We start from the raw sequence: 20,018 nt of genomic DNA, 5'->3' as shown, positions 1-20,018 counted from the left end.
ATTTATTAAATGGGGAGAGACTGGGAAATGTTGATGTTCAAAGGGACCTGGGTGTCCTGTTTGTGAGTCACTGAAAGCTAACATGCAGATGTAGTGAGCAATTAGGAAGGTAAATGGTATTTTGGCCTTTTTTGCAAAGGAATTTGAGTACAGGGGTGAGGAAGTCTTGCTGCAATGGTATAGAGCGTTGGTGAGACTCCACCTGGAGTATTGTGTACAGTTTTGGCCTCCTTACCTAAGGCAGGGTATACTTGCCATAAAGGGATTGCAATGAAGGTTCATCAGACTAAGTCCTGGGATGGTGGGATTGTCCTATGAGCAGAGATTAAGGAGACTGGGCCTGTATTCCCTTTCAGAGTTTAGAAGAATGAGAGGCGACCTCACTGAAACATACAGGATTCTTACAGGGCTCGACAGGGTCAATGCAAGAACAATGTTTCCTATGACTGCAGGGGGGTGGGGGAGACAGTCTCAGAATAAGAGGTAGGTCATTTAGGACTGAGATGAGGAGGAATTTCTCCACTCAGAGGGTGGCGAATCTTTGGACTTCTCCACCCCAGAGGGCTGTGGGGGTTCAGTCACTGAGTATGTTCGAAGCAGAGGTCGACAGATTCCTAGACATGAAAGACATCAAGGGGTGCCGGGATAGTGCAGGAAGATGGCTTTCTGGTAGAAGATCAGCCATGGTCTAGTTGAATGGTGGAGCAGGCCGAAGGGGCTGACTGGCCTAGTCCTGTTGCTATTTCCTACGATCCTATGCTATGTTTCATCTGGGTTTGGCAACTTATTTCTGGCTCTTAATAAAAACCAGAGAGGAAGTTTTGAAAGCTCCTACCTTCATTTTCCAATCCTCTCTGCCTGTGGTACTGGAGGAGTGCTAACGTTGGGGCCAGTTTCGCTGATCTGTATAAACCACTTTTAGCCTTCAGTGTGGGGGGTGGGGGGGCACGATGAAGGTTATGAAAATTGGCTGCGTGGTTGATAGCGAGGAAGAAAGCTGTAAAAGGCAGGAGGATATCAATGGACTGGTCAGGTGGGCAGAAAAGTGGCGAATGCAGTTCAGTCCGGAGAAGTGGGAGATATTGCATTCGGGGAAGGGCTAACAAGGCAGAGGGAATGCACAATATTTTACCGCACATCTCTCAGTTTGGTGGCTAACTGATGCATAAACCCTGTGATAGGAAAAGCCACTGGTACATGGGGCCCAGCATGGACATGGTAGGCCGAATGGCCACCTCCAATGCTGTGACCATTCTGTGATTCTAAGCATGTAACCTCAATTCCAGCAGCTTCGAGGCTGGTAAGTGGTCAGCTAATAGATATCTCGGAAAGTACTGAAACCTAATAAAGAAAGCAGAGCAGAGGGGGAGCTAATCAGGACTAAGTGTGCTTCAAGAAAGACAAGGCTGGAAAATGGGTGGAGTTGGCACTATTTGTCAGGAAAGATTTAGACATTAGTGAGAGGAAGGAACTAAGAATTGGCTCAAAGTCCCTTTGGGTGGACCTGGGAGATAGGAAAGGCCAAAAAGCTAATGTTCCGAATAGGAGGGGGAATGTACTGCTGGGGGAAGATAATAAAAAAACTTTGTGCTGAAGGAAATTTTAATCATCCTAAAATAGATTGGTATTTAGTGTGTGGACAGTCAGTTCTGAATTCGCTGTGGTACTGCAAGAATCTTTTTAGGGAGTGGGCGCAGGAACCCACAAAAGAGGAAGGCGTAGTGAATTCATTATTCGTTTGAAAGTTTAAATGAGGTAACGACAATGACAAATTTGGTTTTCAGGCGAACTGACTGACTCTGACGCGTTGCCCGAACGTATGAAAATAATCGTGGCTGTTTAAAGGAGAAACGGGAGTGCTTTAAGGAAGTAGTTTTTTCCTTTGCAATGCAGAGGCAGTTTGTGTGGTTTTTTTTTACTCCCACACAAGACAAAATAGGCAAGGAGCAGAAAACTGGGGGGGAAATAAGTGGACGGAGTGGGTACAAAATGCTGAAGTGTCCGAAAGTAACAGGGTGGGTGAGAGCTTTCAAATTGACTGGATAAAGACTATAAAGGGCGTATCAAAAATGCAGAAAGGAAGCTCGAGCCAGAGTGTGGCAGGAAGACAAAAATGTGTCACTATTTTCTCAGAGGGATAGTTTAAAAGCACTTTATTGTGAAGTATTTGCATGTTGTGTACTGAAGTGAGCAGGCCGAAGACCACCACTGTATATCTGAGGGCCAGTTTATCTCAGTGCATTATACAGCGGGGCCCTGACGGCATGTTGATTGGGTTTAGCCTTGTGTTTCGTCCAGAGTTTTAAGAATCTTATTCTTTTGCCTCTAGCCCTCCTCGCGTCGTGGTGTGAGGATTTGGGAAGATTCCTCCTCCTGCGGCATCAGACGAGCCATCCAAGCAACTCCGCGGTCAAACTGCCGTTGCAGGCACCCATGAACTCGCTGAATCCTATGAAGCCTTCCCTTCCACCCACACCTCACAGGTCAGTGTGAGCACTGAGTGGGCCCACCCTGAAGTGGGCCTCAAGTGTCGAGGACTGAGCTTGTGTCCCAACTTCTCCTCGAGCAAAGAGCATCCCTCCCTCTCTCTCTCTCTGTCTCTCGGGTTGCGCTATAAACTGTGGGCGTTTACATGTTGCGTTGAAGGACGCTTTGGGGGATTATGTTAAGTTTCCAGTTTGCACTTAGGGTGAATCTGGCCCCAGTAAAAGGATCTTTCGGATTCAGAGTTCCTTCGACGTCGCTCTGCCAATGGATTTCAACCTCGGCATCTTTACTGCAATAGCAGAACTCTCTCGTTCCTTACTGCGTTTCCTCTTAAGGCAGCTTTGGGTAACATTCAGTGGGCCGGTTGCAAAATGGATTGCATCTGTGCGGACCGCTTGATGATATGTGGGTTTCTCAGGCGCATTCTGGCAAAGCCACCTTGGAGTGTTGGAGATTTTATGTCCACGCGTATTGAATTTTGAGTTTACGGGAAAGAATGGACCAAGGTAGAAAATGGTGCAAGTGGAGTTTGCTTTCGATATGTTGAGAATAGAGGGAGGTGACAAGAGGGTGTTCACCCTCCAGGATTAATTGAGCATTAAATATTTGCACAGAGAATTATAAGCACCAGTTTATCCCAGAGGTATTCACTATGTGAGCTGCATTTGACCTGCTTGTTTCTTTCCTGCGGTGCTCCATGCTGTATTATGATTAAGGCTGCGTGTTCGCCCTCCTCTGAGGTAGCAGTGACCATCATGGAGTGGAGGCCCAAGGCAGGACAGACCTGTGATTGGCTCAGCGGTCCCATGGCACCAGCATGCACTGTTTTCTTCCCTTGCCCTCATTCGTAGGGCATCTGGAAGAAAGCATCGCTGCCCTCTCTCCCACCCAGCTCCCACAACTGCACCCCCCCCCCCAACCCCCCCCCACCTCATATAGCCCTATCAATATTCTTAATTATCGCAGTTGGCCCTCACTACTTTTCCAGCAAATGTCACTGGTTTAGCCAGTTAATGGTTAGACCCATCAACATTTTAATATCTGGAATTTCTTATGGCACACTTTAGGAATCAGAATCAGTTTTGTAGATTGTCCCCAATGTGTTGGTGCTTTCCTTTGGTTTCTTTGTCGTACGTAGTTACAATGTGCTCTGAAACTCCACAGGCAAATTGCAGTTCATCGTGTCTCAATACAAATTATGTGTTCCCAGTGACCGATATGTTTCTTTGATGTGTAAATACTCTCTGGTTTGGTGTGCATTAAGGTAGCACTCTGAATAGACAGAGGAAAATGTAACCATTCTATTCCCTTTGTGTGGAAGCTTTAATCTGACGTGAGCTGAGTTGTCTTGGGATGTATCGGAGTTCCAAGAAGCTTGCAGGGTGAAAGAGAACCGTCCCAGATTTGCACAAGGTGTGGTAGCAGGTGGGGAAAAAAGCCGTTTGACCTGCCGGCTGCCATGGAGGGTTTTCACACTGTATCGACCCATTCCCGCCAGTTATGCAGCCACAGGAAACACGCTATCTCGCTGGCGGGCAGCCTCTGATTGGCTCACCGTGCTGTTACCTCACTGCTTCCTCACGCAGGGCACCATGTTTAAACTGCAGCCGCACGCACACTTCTCAATGCTTGTAGCCCAGGACTACTCTGGTAAAGACATGGCCCCAAAAGCCAAGAAGAGTGCAGCCCCCCTATTCAGAGACGCATCCCTGGGAAACCTTCTGGACATCGTGGAGGCCCACCATGAAGTCCTCTACCCCTGCTTTGACTGCAGGAGGCCCATCAGTCTCACCACTCCGGCTTGGGAGGTGGTGCCAGAGGTGGTCAGTGCCAATGCTGCTCACAAGAGGTCGGCCATCCAGTGTAGAAAACAGTTGAATGACCTCATCTGTGCCGCCAGGGTAAGGCAACCATCTCATCACTCTAAACTCACACATTCACAAGGCTATCACACATTGACTGACATCTCACTCACTGCCAGCTCAAGGGGCATCACCACTCACTCTCTCACACACACCCTCACATCTCCACCTGGCCTCATCTCCTCTGGAGACTGCTTCCTCAGCCCTCACCCTCTTGAGACCACTTGCACAGGTCAACATGTGTGGCAACGCACACTCTGGGATACCCCCCCCCCCCAACTCCGCACTGCTCCCCCTTCCCCAGTACAGCCCTCGCCCTGCAGCCTCCTCCCTTGTCTGAGGTGCCACTTCTCCCTCTGCCCCTAGCAAGCCCCAGCCCAACAGCCATGGAAAAGTCACCCTCCCCCCCCCCCCACCCCCCCACCTCACAGCTAGTCTGGTGAGTAGAGACCTGCCCATGAGCCCCCCCCACTAAAAGTGATGTGGTGGTGGCACTGATGCCCGTGGGTGCTGCTCGAAGCAAGGTAGGCAAACAAGCTTCAGAAGTCCTGAGCGAGGACCAGCCCACCAGGTGCAGGTCACTCATGTTGAGTTGTGAAACCCGTCGGTGAGCCTGGATGATCCAGTGAGTGCGGGGGGGTGGGGGTGGGGGGGTGATTCCAGCGAGCGGGGCTTATAATCAGATGCTAAAGTATTGAGATTAGGTTCCCGACGTGTAACGGTGAGAGACACAGCCCACCACTGACAGGTGGAGGGGACCATCGCAAACTGGTTTCACGACGGGGGTGAAACTGACTTTTATGGCCTTCTTGCCATATGGTGTCTCCCCCGCCACCCCCCCACCACCCCCAACCCCCCACCTGCCATGACGCCCGACGCCAGTGGGGCTGGAAAATCGGGCCCCGAGACTTTCGGAGTTCTTCAAGGAGGTCAGGAAAGTGGGGGTGGTTGAAGCAGTTCTGCCCGTGTTGCAAAGCTGAAAAATAGCACACAGTTGGTTTTGTAAAATCGAAACGCGTTAACCGTCACAGGTAAATGTCGAACTGCTGCATTTTCAAGACTCATAAACGAAATGGAACTCACTTCATCTTTAAGCACGATTATTTTCAAAGTCCTGTTTCTTTGAACGCACCACGGAGCGAGTAAACGCAAAGATGTTACTGTCACACACAGCTCGCTCGGGATATTTTCTGGTTTCAGGACTTGCAACAGGCTGGTTGGTGACCTCTGGGAAGGCTCAGCCCCTTGAGGGGCTGCCTGCCGAGTCAGGCAAAATGGATTTGTACGCCGCACGGACGATTCTCCCCCACCCCGCACTCCCCATCCCACCCTGAACTAGCCTTCGGAGGACCTCCCCTGAACCAGTGAGGAGAGGCACCGTTGCTTGGCAACAACTTGTATCCATACAGCGTTTTTGCCGCGCTGAAACCTCTCGAGAGTACCCCACGTGGCGAACTGCCTTTCGGGAAGGTAGGGCGGAACCTTTCGGGCCCACCAGCAGCGGCAAGCGCGGCGCGGCGGGGGGAGCTTAATTTGGCGTGGGGCCTAAAGTCAGTTTGCCGACGTTGGGATGAACGTTAGGAATTCTGTGCTTCGGGCTATCCAGGCTGGTCGAGCTTGCTGACGAACAATGTCGGGGGTCCCTTTCGCATGTCCTGCACACTCAATAAAAGCTTCAGCTCCCCCTCCAAGTGAACTTTCCCGCCAGTGGGAATTTAGAGTGTTCACTTTTACGACTGTGTGTAAGTGGCGTGCAGCTGGTGAGCTTGACTTCTTCCATGATGTTTTGAGGTGTGTAGACAATGCTTTCACCTTCCTGGGAACCGCTCCCACCTTGACTCATATTAGGGTCTGCTAAGGGTCTCCTGCTCAGGTGCAGGTGCAGGTGCTGACCTGCAGGAGGCGATGGGGTCACTGGCAGAGGGGAGGTGGAGCCAAGACAGACAGAACACGGGCGGACTCCTCCAGCCTTCAGTCTGGGCTCAGGGCAGCTCTGCATGCTGTTCCCCTGCCTGACTCTGCATCTCCAACATGGCTCTTAGGGCAGAGTCCAGAGCGTCATCACCTACATGGGGCCGAGCAGGGGCGTGGTCTGCAGCAGGTTCTCAGAGACCTCGGCTGTCACTTCCCCCGTCAGCCGTGGACCCGTGTCAGTGATGTGCTCACCAGATAGTGACCCCCGAGCCTACTCCAGAAGGTGGGCCCACTGGGGTAACTATCATCTGCTGGTGGAGGGTGCAGGCGAACCCCATGATGGTGCATCCGCTGAGGCAGCCTCCTCAGAGGTGGGGTTGGAGATGGGGCTGTGGCTGGTCTCCCTTGTTGGCCTCCCCCATTTCTTGTTGGTACCTGGAATAGAGAAGAGGAAGATCTAGTGATTGACTAAGCGAGAGCCTTCATGAAATCAGAGTCTCACACTGACAAGTGCAGACTGGAGGCATCCTCACTTGCTTCCTGGAGAGTCTTATCTCACCTTCAGCACAGGCACGGTCCTTCACCGCTCCTGCTCCTCAAAAGGGGTGAGGACTCTAATGTCTGGAACTCTGCTTCGGGTCTGTGCTTCTCCTGCAGAAGGATTGGTTGTCGTCCCAATGGATGTATGAGCAGTTGAGGAGCGTATGGAGCTGCAGAGCCTTCCCCAGTAACTGATTAAGAAGCAGGATGTCCTGCAGCTGATATAAGTGGCTGGCACCCGTTTGGTGTTGGCGTCCCACCTGCTGGTGAGTGCCTCAACCCAGACTCCTGTCTGACATCCCTGTGCATGTGCGCAATTGGACTGCCTGATGCCCTTATGAGTGTCAGTTTGCACGGAGAGTAAACAGAGCACATACCCAGGCGGAGCGCAGCTGATCACACATCCTCTCCCGACGTTCCTGGACGTTTCTGTGCTGGGACCCACGTGGGGGTTAACCTCCGTTGCGACCCCCGTCCAGGCCGCCGTGGTCAGGTGGGAGAGGCCCCCTGCTGTCATCCCGGAGAAACAGCAGCTCCCACCTTTCCTGTGGCCCGGAGGAGAATTTCCAGGGAGGCTTCGCTGGACGGTGGGGCCGCACATTGTCCTCTTCTCTGGGACATTAGGGACCGCCGGACTGATCGCTCCTGGCCCGCAGTGAGTGAACGACTCTCTGCAATCACGTGACCCCCCCTCCTCTACTCAGTCGAACTGGTCTTAAAGTGACAGTCATCACAAGGTGCCCTTTAAATATGGCGCCCAGACCTTTGACCCCCCCCGCAACGGGGTAATGGCACAGACAGTGACTCCCTGCCCGCCCCTCCATGAGATTCTCCGTGATCCGTACAGATTCATGAGTATTGAGCTGAACGGCGCAAGATCCTGCAAGGTCAACCGACTCACCCCGCCCCGCCCAGTGGAAAACACTCCTACTCCCGCGCCCACTACTGAACTTAAACTTCCAAATGGAAGATTCCGGCTCGAGTGACCATCATTAGCAAACTAGTGACCAGTGTGGTTTGATTAAATATGGAACGAATCTAGTCTCTGCCCAAGAAAATTGCGTAATTTGATGCAGCGATGGCTTGTAACTGTGCACCTGGCTGCGATCAGTTAACAAGCACTTTGGATGGTTTCGTGTGTTTTGAAAATATTTGTCCCCCCCACATGCGTGTAACAGGACTCGTTGCCTTGCATGTGACTGATATGTGCCTGCGCCCATGACACTAAACTCAGAGGCTGGAGGCTCATTGCTATAGGGATGACCTCCTCCCATGGGTCAGCAACATGGTGGATGACCTTTTCCCACTGAGGCTTTGACCTCCCACGGATTGTCCAACGCTATGTCGCCTTCATTCTCAACGGAACCATCTTCTGGACCGATCAGAAAGACATATTCTTCCGTTAATGAGCCGCATATGTTTTTACAAGGAGGTGTTTTAGGAGAATGACAGATTGGGAATTAATTTGCTTCCAACCCATCGACAGGAGCAAAATCTTATACATGATACGCTAAATGTCCCTGGCAGTATCACTATCATGATGACTTAAATATTGTTTTATTGCTTACGTGTAACAAACCGCACCTCATAATTTAAAAGCAAAATACTGCACCTATAACTTGGTGGTGTGGAGGAGTCCGATGTCTCTGTAACCAAGAGATTAGGAGACTGTAGGCATGATTTCCTCTTGTTTTTAAGGATTTGAAGGGGGTTTTGGGGGAGGGGGGGTCAGTCAGTGATTGGCGATGGGGTTATGGGGAGCTGTAGATGTATTTATTTCACAGTCCTTTGTAGTTTATGGAGCGCAATAGGGAACCAAGCTGCAGCTGTTCAAACCATTCCGGTTTCTACCGGCCTCTGCGTTGGGAGAGCTGTTTGGAAATGTTCATATTTTTTACTCTGTAATTGGTAGGCCTTTTTAATAGCCCTTGTTTTGGAGCTATTCTTTTATTTTGAAGACGTACATTGCATTGTAACACTAAAATGACCAGCTCACTCTGGCTAGTGCCTCTCCTTTTTTAATCAACATCCTTCCCCCTTTGGTCCTTCTGTTCCTCTCCACTCCAAACCATCTCCATTTGCAGAGAATCATCAGCCTCATTTCTAATGGTTCGAATGATATATTTAATTAATTTGACCAACTTTCCACTGGATGGCTTCAGCCGTTGCTCATGTGTCATTAGACAATCAGATAATTCCGCATGCCAGGCTCATTGGTGGGTGTGTGTGTGTGTGTGTATGCATGTGTGTGTGAGTATGTGTCTCTGTACGTGTGTGTGTTTATGTGTGAATGCCAAGTGACTAGCCAAAGTCTGAACTGAGGGTCAGAAACTTCATTGTATCTGCTAGGCCTGGATTTGGAGCCATGTTCCAGAAATCACAAAGAACCCTGTCTACTCAGCACCCTTACCTGCTCTACCCCTCTAACCCAGTGCCATCTGCTATAAAGGACACAAAGAAAGTTAAAAAGGATGTGTGACAATCAGTGTATTTACCTGTAAGAAAGGAAATTAAACTACAAGGAAAGAAGGAGTAGGTAGGGTAACATTGGTCAGGGCTGTTCTATACACACGCAGAATCTCTCTCTCTCACACACACACACACACACACACACACACACACAAAGACACCACAGATTCACACACACATACAGACACACACGTGCGTACTCACAAATTCATACACACAGATTCACACACATACACAAAGACACACACATACATACACGCACTTTAAAAGCCACACACACACACAAACGCAGATTCGCACACACATACAGACTCACACATAATTGGTCACTTTTGATCCTCCTCTTTTAGCTGTCAGAATCTCAGACCTGCTCAGATTTATGCTGTAATGAAAGCCAAGTCGACATTTTGGTGATCTTTATGTAATCAGCAGGGAAATTTGATTTGCCCGTTCATTCCAGACTTGTGCTTGCACTGGGAACAGGGCTCACGCTGCCTGAACCATTTGAGCTCCCCTAACAGCCCAGCAAGAAAGGAGACATTCTTATCTCTTGGCCACGTTCAGATTTCAGCCGGAGATGAAAGGACACTGCTGGGACATGCTGGCTTGCCCTCTGCTTACTTTTTGTGTCCCTGCATTTCAAAGCCATGCCTTCTCTAGTTGATCAGTTCCAGATGATAGTAACAGAACATATGACTCAACAATAGGTCTACAAGTGTTGCTCTTAAAGGTTACTGATTGTTACGTTATTTTAATGGGCTGTCACTACACCGGAAGGAATTATGAAGGTGGGAAAGCCAAACTAAATGCATGAGAGTTGGATTTTCACAATCCTGCCAGAACCAATTGTTTTTTTCTCTCTCTCTCTCTCTCACTCTCTGTCTCTTAATTGCAACACAAGAGAGCAAACATTTTCTCCCACACTGACTGCTGCTTGTCTTTTCCTTCCTCAGTGATGGGTCATTCACATACAATGATTCTGTTCCTTGGCAACAGAACACCAGTCAGCCTCCAAGTTCGCTCTCTGTGGTAACTACAGTATGGGGAGTCAATAATACATCCCAGAGTCAGGTAAAACTCATTCCACTTCCAGGGTTGCTCGGTTCAGCTCCTGCAGCTTATGTGATTTCCAGTGTTATTGTCACCTAATTTTTCAGTTCTCAGGGACCATAGGCTGTTTAAGATATGTTGTCGATGGTGCTGGGAGCGAGGGGAGGAATCGATTGCACCTCTCTGCGGAGTGCAGTTGTACATTTACTTTTGGACAAACTGTATTCCCCGCAACACCCATCCCCCCCTCCTCCCACCCTCTCCATACGCCCCACCACCGCCCCCCCCCCCCCCATCTCTCTCGTTCGCCCAGCAGCACAGTAGATTTCCCAACTGCCAGGAGTCCAGCGCCGTGTGCAGTTAATTCGCAGCGTGAGAGTGTTCTGTGCTGGCTGCTCCCTTTGTTTTGAGGGGAGTAACTGCCTTGTGTAGAGTCCACAGGAACAGGACTTGCTCCTTGCAGAAGCTCGTCATTGAAGATCCTCTCTCCCTACGGCTGCATGTTGGTTAACAAACCTGCGATGTCACGGACCATGGCTCGTTTTAATAAGCATTTAAAATGCACCTTTTGCTAATCAAAATGAACGCTCGTCGTGCTCGGGTTAGATATTACACGTGGAAGAAGTGTAAAATCTGCTTGACTTTCTCCCCACTTTTCCTATTGTTCTCTCTCTCTCTCTCATGTTCTCAGAGACCTGTCAATCCCATGTTTCTCAGGCTGGTGGGTGCAGTGGTCATTGGCCCACGTTTCAGCCGATTGAGGCTGGAGGAAGTCATTTTCTCCCTGCCTGTGACCATCACTTTCTGTTCAAATAAGCAGCAAGATTGACGGCAATACTTAGTGCGCCTGGCACAAGGAGAGGGTGAAACGTATGCAGGAAGAGATGTCACACAAGACCAATGTTCCTTTCTTCCCCAGCCCATTTGCCTGAGATGCACAAACTCAATCATGAATTCGATTTGAACTTAGCCCCCTGGTCGAGCACTGAATTTCGAGGAGCATGGCTACCAGGTTTCTTCACTCTTCTCCAACCCCCGTTGCTCCCACTTTAAGGTGGAATTTCTCTGAGAAGAGACAGCCCTACTTGCCACTCTGCCAATGTCACTCTTGAGTCGCCCGCTGGGACCTACATGCAGCAGGCACAAGGTTAAGAATGGAATGGGAGGCCCTTTTTGTCCATCGATCTGCTTTCCTGTTGAGGATTTCAACACGGGGAAGTCCTTCCAAGGAAAAGTTCTCTGGAACATGTCTTTGACTCCCTCCTTGGAAATGAGCACAACATTATAACCAACATTATCCCACCCTATCCAGTTGCATTCCAAAGATAAAGCATCTTTGGACAATTATGCTTCAGAGAGGATTTTCTTTTTCACCTTGTCAGTGCTTATTCTTATTTTGTGATCTGATTCAACACATCCACTAGTTTCTGCTTGTGACAGATGGATTCTTATCTCTAGTTCTGTCCGAGTCGCCCTTTACATCTGTGACTATGGCTTATTATATATCCATGTCACTCAGTCACTCAACTCCTGGACTGCCACCCCCACAATGTCATCTTCATGACAGTGAAGACCAGCTCCAGTATACGGTATCTGTACATTTATCCCCATTAACTTCGTCAATTCCAAATTTGCCGAAATTATTCTTGTTACTTTTCACTGAACGATCCCTGTGCAGCCTCCAAAATACCATTGTTAACTCTGTTGAGGACTGTCCTTCAGCTGAGACGCCTAACTTAGACCCTAGTGTTCTGGTTTTGGATGATAAGGCTCCCTTGGAAGGATCTTTTGAAAGGGACCAAGGAGATTTCCCCCTAACCCCCCCTCCCCACTTCCCGAGTCCTGGGCAACATTCCTCCCTCGATGAACTTTCCAAAAGCCGATGAACTAGTCATTCATCTCATTGCTGTTTGTGGAATCTTCCTGTGCCCCCAAACAACCGTTGCATTCACCTCCAGAACGGTCACTTTGATTATTCAGATTATTGACTGCGTATGTGGTGTTTTACACTGCTTGGGTGAGGTTTCATAAGGCGCATTATGTCGACCAGTATTCAGGAGTGAACAGTTGATAACGATCCCCTAATGTTTTTGGGTGCGCATTCATTATGCAAGAATATTTCATGTACAGTACAAGTATGTGTTTTCTTACATTTCTGATTTTTAAGATGCATCTGCTATTCCTTTTTTATTCTTTCACAGGATGTGGGTGTCGCAAGGCCAATGTGTGTTGCCCCATCCCTAATTGCCCTTGAGAAGGTGGCAGTGAGCCACTGCAGTCCATTCTGTGGCGGTTTGGTACAGCTAGCTGGCTTGCTAGGCCATTTCAGAGGGCAGTTTAGAGTCAGACACGTTGCTGTGGGTCTTGAGTCCCATGTAGGCCAGACCGGGTATGGGTGGCAGATGCCCTTCCCTAAGGGGGCATTAGTAAACCAGATGGGTTTTTACAACAATTTCATGGGAACCATTACTGAGACTAGCTTTCAATTCCAGTTTACTTTTTTATTCGTTAATTGTATTTATTAATTGATCAATTTTGAAATATGTCAACTGCTGTGGTGGGATTTGAACCCGTGCCCCCCAAAGCAACAGTCTGGGCTTCTGGATTAATAGCCCAGTAACATCGCCACTCCTCCACCACCTTCCCCCAAAGTTCCTTTGCCATCAGTCGTCAGTGCTGGATAGTAGCCTCAGAAAACTTCCCAGTTACAGGTAATGAAGGAGGTGTGCCAGCAGGAGGAGCAATCGAGTAGAAAAATGGGGTAAATGTACGGATAAACTGGAGAGTACCTCTTAAAGGACTTTTGTGCAAGTGCTTCTGAACTGAAGTGCACAATTCCAAAACAAGTATTACTTTCTCCTGTTTTGAATCTGTACCCCCTCTCCTGCCCCTTTCACAGGTCCTGGGAAATCCTATGGCTCCTGGGGGCAACTCCAGTGGGAATCACATGTCATCTGGGATACCGGGAAACGGTCCAGGAATGAACTCTCCACGGTTCATGGGACAGCAACCGTTCCCAGCCACAGAAACCAGTTCGAGCAAGGGATACGTGCAGCCAAATGTGTACGGACGGCCTAACTACCCTGGAGGATCAGGATATGCAGGAAGGTAACTGAAAAACAGGACGGGCCTTCACCTAACCAGGGCTGTAGAGAGGGTTTTAAACCCTCAGGGGGAGGGTTCACTTGAGGGGTGATTTGGAAAGTTAAAGAGAAAGGTCAAGGCTATAGTGCATGGTAGCCATACGGGTAATGATAGCCAGACCGTGACAGGAAGGGACAGAGCGTACAAACATTAGAATGCACCAGCAGATATGGTCCGAGCAGGGGGAAAATGGCTTTAAACTAATAGGAGGGTGTGGGTGAAAGGAGATTTAGAAACCCATGGATGAGCATTGAGGCAATGGAAAAGTATATTGATGTAGGCAAAGACAAACTGAGTGGAAAAGGATGGGGCGGAGAGTTTAATGGTAACTGTGCATCAGAGAGTAAGGTCCATGCAGGGAAGAGTAATAAAAATATAAAATTGAAGTCACTTTATCTGAATGTACGGAGCATTCACAATAAGGTAGATGAACTAGTGGCACAAATGGATATACATGGTTTGGATCTAATCACCGTTATGGAGACATAGTTACAAGATGGCCAAGGGTGAGAAATAAATAGTCCAGGGAACGCTACATTTCAAAAAGGCAGTCAGAATGGAAAAGGAAGGGGAGTAGGCCTGATAATAATGGGCGACATGACATTAGGGAGAAAGGATCTTGGTTCAGAAAATCACAGAATTGTTACAGCGCAGAAGGAGGCCATTCGGCCCATTGTGTCAGCACCGGCTCTTCGAATGAGCGTTTCACCTAGTGCCATTCTCCCCTTAACCCTGCAGATCGTTTCTTTTCAAATGGTCATCTAAATCCCTCTTGAATGACTCAGGAAGCAGAATCAGTCTGAGTGAAGATTAGGAATAGCAAGGCTCAGAAAATGCTGTTGGGAGTAGTTTATAGGCTCCCTAACAGTAGTTATACCATCGGGCAGGGCATTAAGCAAGAAATTATTGGAGCTTGTAATAAAGGCAATTTAATAGTTGTGGAGGAGTTTAATCTTCATATGGACTGGAGCATTCAAATTGGCAACAGGTATTTGAAAGATGAGTTTGTAGCATGTTTTTTGTGACAGTTTCCTGGAGCTATAAGTTGTAGAACCAACTAAGGATAAAGATATTTTAGATCTAGTATTGTGCAACGAGGCAGGATTAATTAGTAATGTCATAATAGAAGATCCATTGGGAAATAGTGATCATAAAGCTATTGAATTCCACATTAAGCTTGAAAACGACATACTCCAATCACAGGCAAGAATCTTAAACTTAACCAAAGCCATAAACATAGGTAAGGGGGGAAGACCTGGCTAAGGTTGACAGGGTAACTGGACTGAAAGGTATGGAGGGAAATAAACTGTAGGAAACTTTTAAAGAAACAATTCAAAATAACAATACATTCTGATGAAAAGCAAAAAATCAGGTGAGAAAGATCGATCCATGGCTTACTAAGGAAAGGAAAGACACCATTAAATTAAATGAAGAGGTTTATAATGTTGCAAAGAATAGTAGTAAGTCTGAGGATTGGGGGTGTTTTAGTAACCAGCGAGCGGCCACCAAAAAGTTGATTAAAGGAGAAAAAAAAGGATATAATAGCCAGGAATGTAAAAACAGATTGTAAGAGCTTTTACAAGTATATAAAAAGGAAGAGAGTAGATAAAGTAAACATTGGTCCCTTAGAAGCAAAGACAGTAGAAATTATCATGGTGAATGAGGAAATGATAGAAACATTGAACAACTGTTTTGTGTTTGTATTCATAGTCATAAGTTACATACCAGAAATAGAGGGTAGCCTAGGGGCTAATAAGGTAAGTAATATCAGTAGAGAAAAATACTGGAGAAACTCGAGGGACGAAAATCCAACAAATCTCCAGGACCTGATGACCTACATCCTCGGGTTTTAAAAAAAGATAGCTGCAGAAAGAGTGCATGTGCTGGGTATGATTTTCCAAAATTCCCTAGATTCTGGAATGGTCCTGGCAGATTGGAAGTTAGCAAATGTAACACCGCTATTCAAGAAAGGAGGGAGAGAAAAAACAGGGAACTACAGAAAAAAACAGGGAACTACAGAAAAAAACAGGGAACTACAAGCCAGTTAGCCTGACATCAGTTATTGGGAACATGTTGAAATCTTTTGTTAAGGAAGTCTTGGCAATGCATTTAGAAAAGTCTAATATGATTAGAACAAGTCAACGTGATTTTACTAAAGGGAAATCCTGTTTAACATACTTATTAGAGTTTTTTGAGGATATAACTAATAGGGTAGATAAAGGGGAACCAGTAGATGTAGTATACTTGGATTTTCAAAAGGCATTCAGTAAGGAGCCACACAAAAGTTTAAGACACAATATAAGGACTCATGGAGTTGGGGGTGATATATTAGCATGGACAGAGGATTGGTTAGAATTAGACGAAGAGACCGAGAGTAATTATCTAAGTTTGCTGAAGGTACAAAGCTAGGTGGGGGTGTAAGCTGTGAGGAGGACACAAAAAGGCTGAAAAGAGATATAGACAGGGTTAAGTGGGTGGACAACAAGATGGCAGATGGAGTATAATGTGGGGAAGCATGATATTATTCACTTTGATCATAAGAATAGAAAAGCAGAATATTTTAAAAAGATGTGAAACTTGTAACTGTTGATGTTCAGAGAGACTTAGGTTTACTTGTACAAATAATAAGAAAAAGTTAGCATGCTGGTACACCAAGTAATTAAGAAAGCAAAGTTATGTTGGCCTTTATTGCAAGGGTATTGGAGTACAAGAATAAGGAAGTCATGCTACAATTGTGCAGAACTTTGGTGAGACCACACCTGGACTATTGTGCACAGTTTTGGTCTCCATATTTAAGGATATTCTTGCATTGGAGGTAGTATAGTGATGATTTACTCGATTTGTCCCTGGGATGAGAGGGTTGTCTTCAGATGAGAGGTTGAGTAAATTGGGCCTACATTCTCTGGAGTTTAGAAGAATGAGAGTTGATCTCATTGAAACATTCAAGATTATGAAGGGGCTTGGCAGGGTAGATACTGAGAGATTGTTTCCACTGCTCAGGGAATCTAGAACACAGTGGCACATCCTCAGGATAAGGGTCCGATCATTTAAGACTGAGAGGAAGAGAAATTTCTTCACTCAGAGGGTTGTGAATTTTTGGAATTCTCTACCCCAGAGGGTTGTGGATGCTCCATCGTTGAATATATATTTGGCTGAGACAGACAGATTTCTGCTCAATCCGGGAATAAAGGGATACGGGGAGCAGGCGCGAAAGTGGAGTTGAGGCAGAAGATCAGCCAGGATCGTATTCAACAGCCAAGCAGGCTCGAGAGGCCGAGTGGTCTACTCCTGCTCCTATTGCTTATGTTCTTATATGTTGAATAACGATTTAAAAATTCAGAGACGTGTACAATTTTGAAAGTTCTTTTTTACAGAGCTGTCTTAGCAGCTGTTTGCTGGCTGGTTGAAAGTGAAACTGTATTTATGTCACTAAATGTGCTTGTGTGTCTTTAAGACAAGCATGTGAATGTCAAATGTGCTTGTGTGGTGGCATTAGTTTATAAAGCAAGTTAGGAGACCTTTGGAACTTCAGAGTGGAAGTTCAGTTTTGGACTATATATTTATATATATATATATATATTTATACAGGATAGATAGCAGAGATGTAACATTTTGTACTCATTTTAAAAATAAAATAGTCCAACCAATTTGCAGAATCAAGAATGACGATTTCCCACATTAACTATATTAAAGTGACTGCAGAACGTTGAGGTACAGAGGGATCCGGGTGTCCTTGTACATGAGTCACAAAAAATTAGCATGCAGGTACAGCGAGTAATTGGGAAGGCAAACGAAATGTTGGCTCTCGTCACAGAGGGAGGCCTGGCTCCAACTGTCCAGAGCATTGGTGAGACCACACCTAGAGTACTGTGTACAGTTTTGGTCTCCTTATTTAAGGGAGAATTTACTTGCATTGAAGGCAGTTCAGAGAAGGTTCACTCGGCTGATTCCTGGATGACGGGGTTGTTTTATGAGGAAAGGTTGAGCAGGTTGGGCCCATATTCATTAGAGTTTCAAAGAGTGAGAGATGATCTTATTGAAACATGTAAGATTCTGAAGGGATTTGACAGAGTGGATGCTGAGAGGATGTTTTCCCTTGTTTGTGGGGGAATCTAGAACCTGGGGGCATATTGCAGAGTAAGGGATCTCTCATTTAGGATGGAGATGAGGAGGAATTTCGCCTCTCAGGGGGTTGTTAATCTTTGGAATTCTCTTCCCCAGAGAGCAGTGAAGGCTGGGTCTTTGAATACGTTCAAGGCTGAGTTAGATTTTTGATCTACAAGGGACTCAAATATTATGGGGGCAGGCAGGAAAGTGAAGTTAAGGCCCAATCAGATCAGCCATGATCTTATTGAATGGCAGAGCAGGCTCGAGGGGCCGAATGGCCTCCACTTGCTCTGATTTCTGATGTTCTTATAGACATTTACTTTTTTATGGACTCATAATTGACATATACAGTCACAACTTAATCTGGCCTACTTTAGGAGATAGCCACTGTGACTGTATACTTATCAATCATTTGTTTGATCATATTATTTTCTGCAAGCCTTTGTCTCACCACCGAGAGTACTCAGTCAGCGCTGCCGTATCTTTTGTTTAAATAGCCAGAAACCAAGAAAATAAATCATTGTTTAATCATTAATTAATTATTGACGTAAGATTGGCATCAGGACATTCTGTGAAGTGCTGGTGTTTGCTGAAGGATGCTCTGGTTCAAAAGCAATGCAAACCAGAATGATCCTGTCTGCGGATATTTGCCGGGCTGAAGTTTGAGTGATTATAAGCTATTTAACGTCCAACTGTTAAAAGTGCCATTTTTCCGCTTAGCAGCCACATGCAGAGTACCAGTAGTGAGAGAAGCCATCCAATGTTGCAACAGCTCAGCAACCAGATATGAGTTACTTGACCTTCACTGCTGAGTGTGAACTATATTGCATGGTCACCAGCAAGCAGGCAAAACAATTCAAGGCCCAAGCTACAACACGAAAGCAAAATACTGCAGGGGCAGAGTTTTACACTTGCCGCTTGGGTGCATGCCCCAACACGCCGGAACATAAAATGACGTGGGATGATGTTGGGCGTGCGTCCTGATGTCATCTCACATTCGCGCGATGTTTCATTCACCGGGTGCGCGCCGATAATTGGAAGGCCTATTAAGGCCTTTAATCGGATTATAACTTGAATTTTACCCTGCCTTGTGCAATCTTACGGTGGTCGGGCAGGTAAAAAGGCCAAGCGGCCTTTACGTTTTTCAGGAAACCTCATCCGCGGGTGGGATGAGGTTTCCGGAAGCTATTACAAATTAAATAAAAAGTTTCATTTGAACTTAAAAACATGTCCCATCTCATGTGACGTGTTTCACTGAATTTTTCTGCTCTTTTATTAATTTTTCCAGCAAGTGCTTCAATCTCCCTGAGGCAGCTCTGTGCCTCGGGGAGATTGAAGTGCTCTTTGGCGCGCGTGCGCAAACTGTGTGCTAGGCTCAGCTCTCCCTCCCCACCACCCCCCCCCCAACCCCCCCAACACACACAGGTCACTACCGCTCACAATCCGCGCAGGGCAAGCCTTAATTGGCCCATCCGCGTGAAATCGCGGTGCGGAGCCGATTATGGGAGGCGGCCTGCTCTGTGACCGCGCCCACTGAGCCCGCCCCCAACGAATAGAAAATCCTGGCCCAGATGTTGGAAATCTGAGATCGAAACTGGGCAGGTTAGGCAGCATCTGCGGAGATAGAAACTAGAGTTAATCCTTCAGGTTGGTGACTTTTCACTCGGACTGGGAGAGGTTAGAAATGTAATGGGTTTTAAGGAAGTGGGATGGGACAGGGAGAGAGTGGGAAAGAAACAAATGGGTAGCTCTGTGATAAGGTGGAAGACAGGGGAGAGATTAAATGACAAAAGTTTGGTGGGACAGAGCCAAAGGGAGTGATAGTGCGACAAGTAAAGAAACGAAAGATGTGTCTAGAGGAGGTGTAAATCGCTGAATGATAAACGGCATTCACTCGAAGACAAACAGGAGTAAAACTGAAATATGCAAAGGAAAACGAAACAAAATGGGGGCAGAGGTTATGATCTCAATTTGTTGAATCAATGCTGAATTCGTAAGGTTCAAAGAGCATAATTGGAGGATGAGGTGCTGCTCCTCAAGCATACGTAGAGCTTCATTGGAACAATGTGGCAGAGTGAGGACAGAAGAGATCAGGGTTCTGGTACTGCGCAGATTTGACTGAGCCATTGAGAAAAACATGCTAACGTGATTGAGCGTGAGCACATCAAAATACAACTACGTGGACCTTTTCTGTCTGTGTCCATTAAATTTATCGGAGCAAATACTTAGATTAATGTTATAAAACTGCTCCGATGGTGTGAAGCGAAAGAAATCTCATACCCATAAATTATGGGTTCAAAGATCACTGTTGACATGCCAAGTCATAGTCAGCTCTGCCAGAGAAAGCGCCATTGTAAGAGTGGGAGGAAAAAGACATGAAGAGGTGCACATCACTGAGTCCGTGGAATGCTATCCAACAGTCAACAACCAGAAATTAATTAGTCA

General features: G+C 46.8%; 1 protein-coding gene across 9 annotated transcripts in view; it reads left to right on the top strand.

Moving 5' to 3' along the window:
* Positions 1-20,018, top strand: part of LOC121289994 (zinc finger MIZ domain-containing protein 1-like) — a 139,848-nt gene that overhangs the window by 47,966 nt on the left and 71,864 nt on the right. For 4 of the 9 annotated variants that reach the window (XM_041210093.1, XM_041210096.1, XM_041210097.1 and 1 more), the window contains exons 2-4: positions 2,330-2,483; positions 10,226-10,343; positions 13,222-13,430. In XM_041210093.1, coding sequence (XP_041066027.1) covers positions 2,434-2,483; positions 10,226-10,343; positions 13,222-13,430 — 377 coding nt within the window. In that variant the 5' untranslated portion in view covers positions 2,330-2,433. Of the gene's footprint in view, positions 1-1,699; positions 1,756-1,995; positions 2,016-2,329; positions 2,484-10,225; positions 10,344-13,221; positions 13,431-20,018 lie in introns of those variants that run through there. The other 5 variants (XM_041210094.1, XM_041210095.1, XM_041210099.1 and 2 more) reach the window with 5 other exon arrangements.

Source organism: Carcharodon carcharias, chromosome 17 (assembly GCF_017639515.1).
Source record: "Carcharodon carcharias isolate sCarCar2 chromosome 17, sCarCar2.pri, whole genome shotgun sequence".
NCBI lineage: Eukaryota > Metazoa > Chordata > Chondrichthyes > Lamniformes > Lamnidae > Carcharodon > Carcharodon carcharias.
This window is presented reverse-complemented; position numbering and strand designations above follow the sequence as displayed.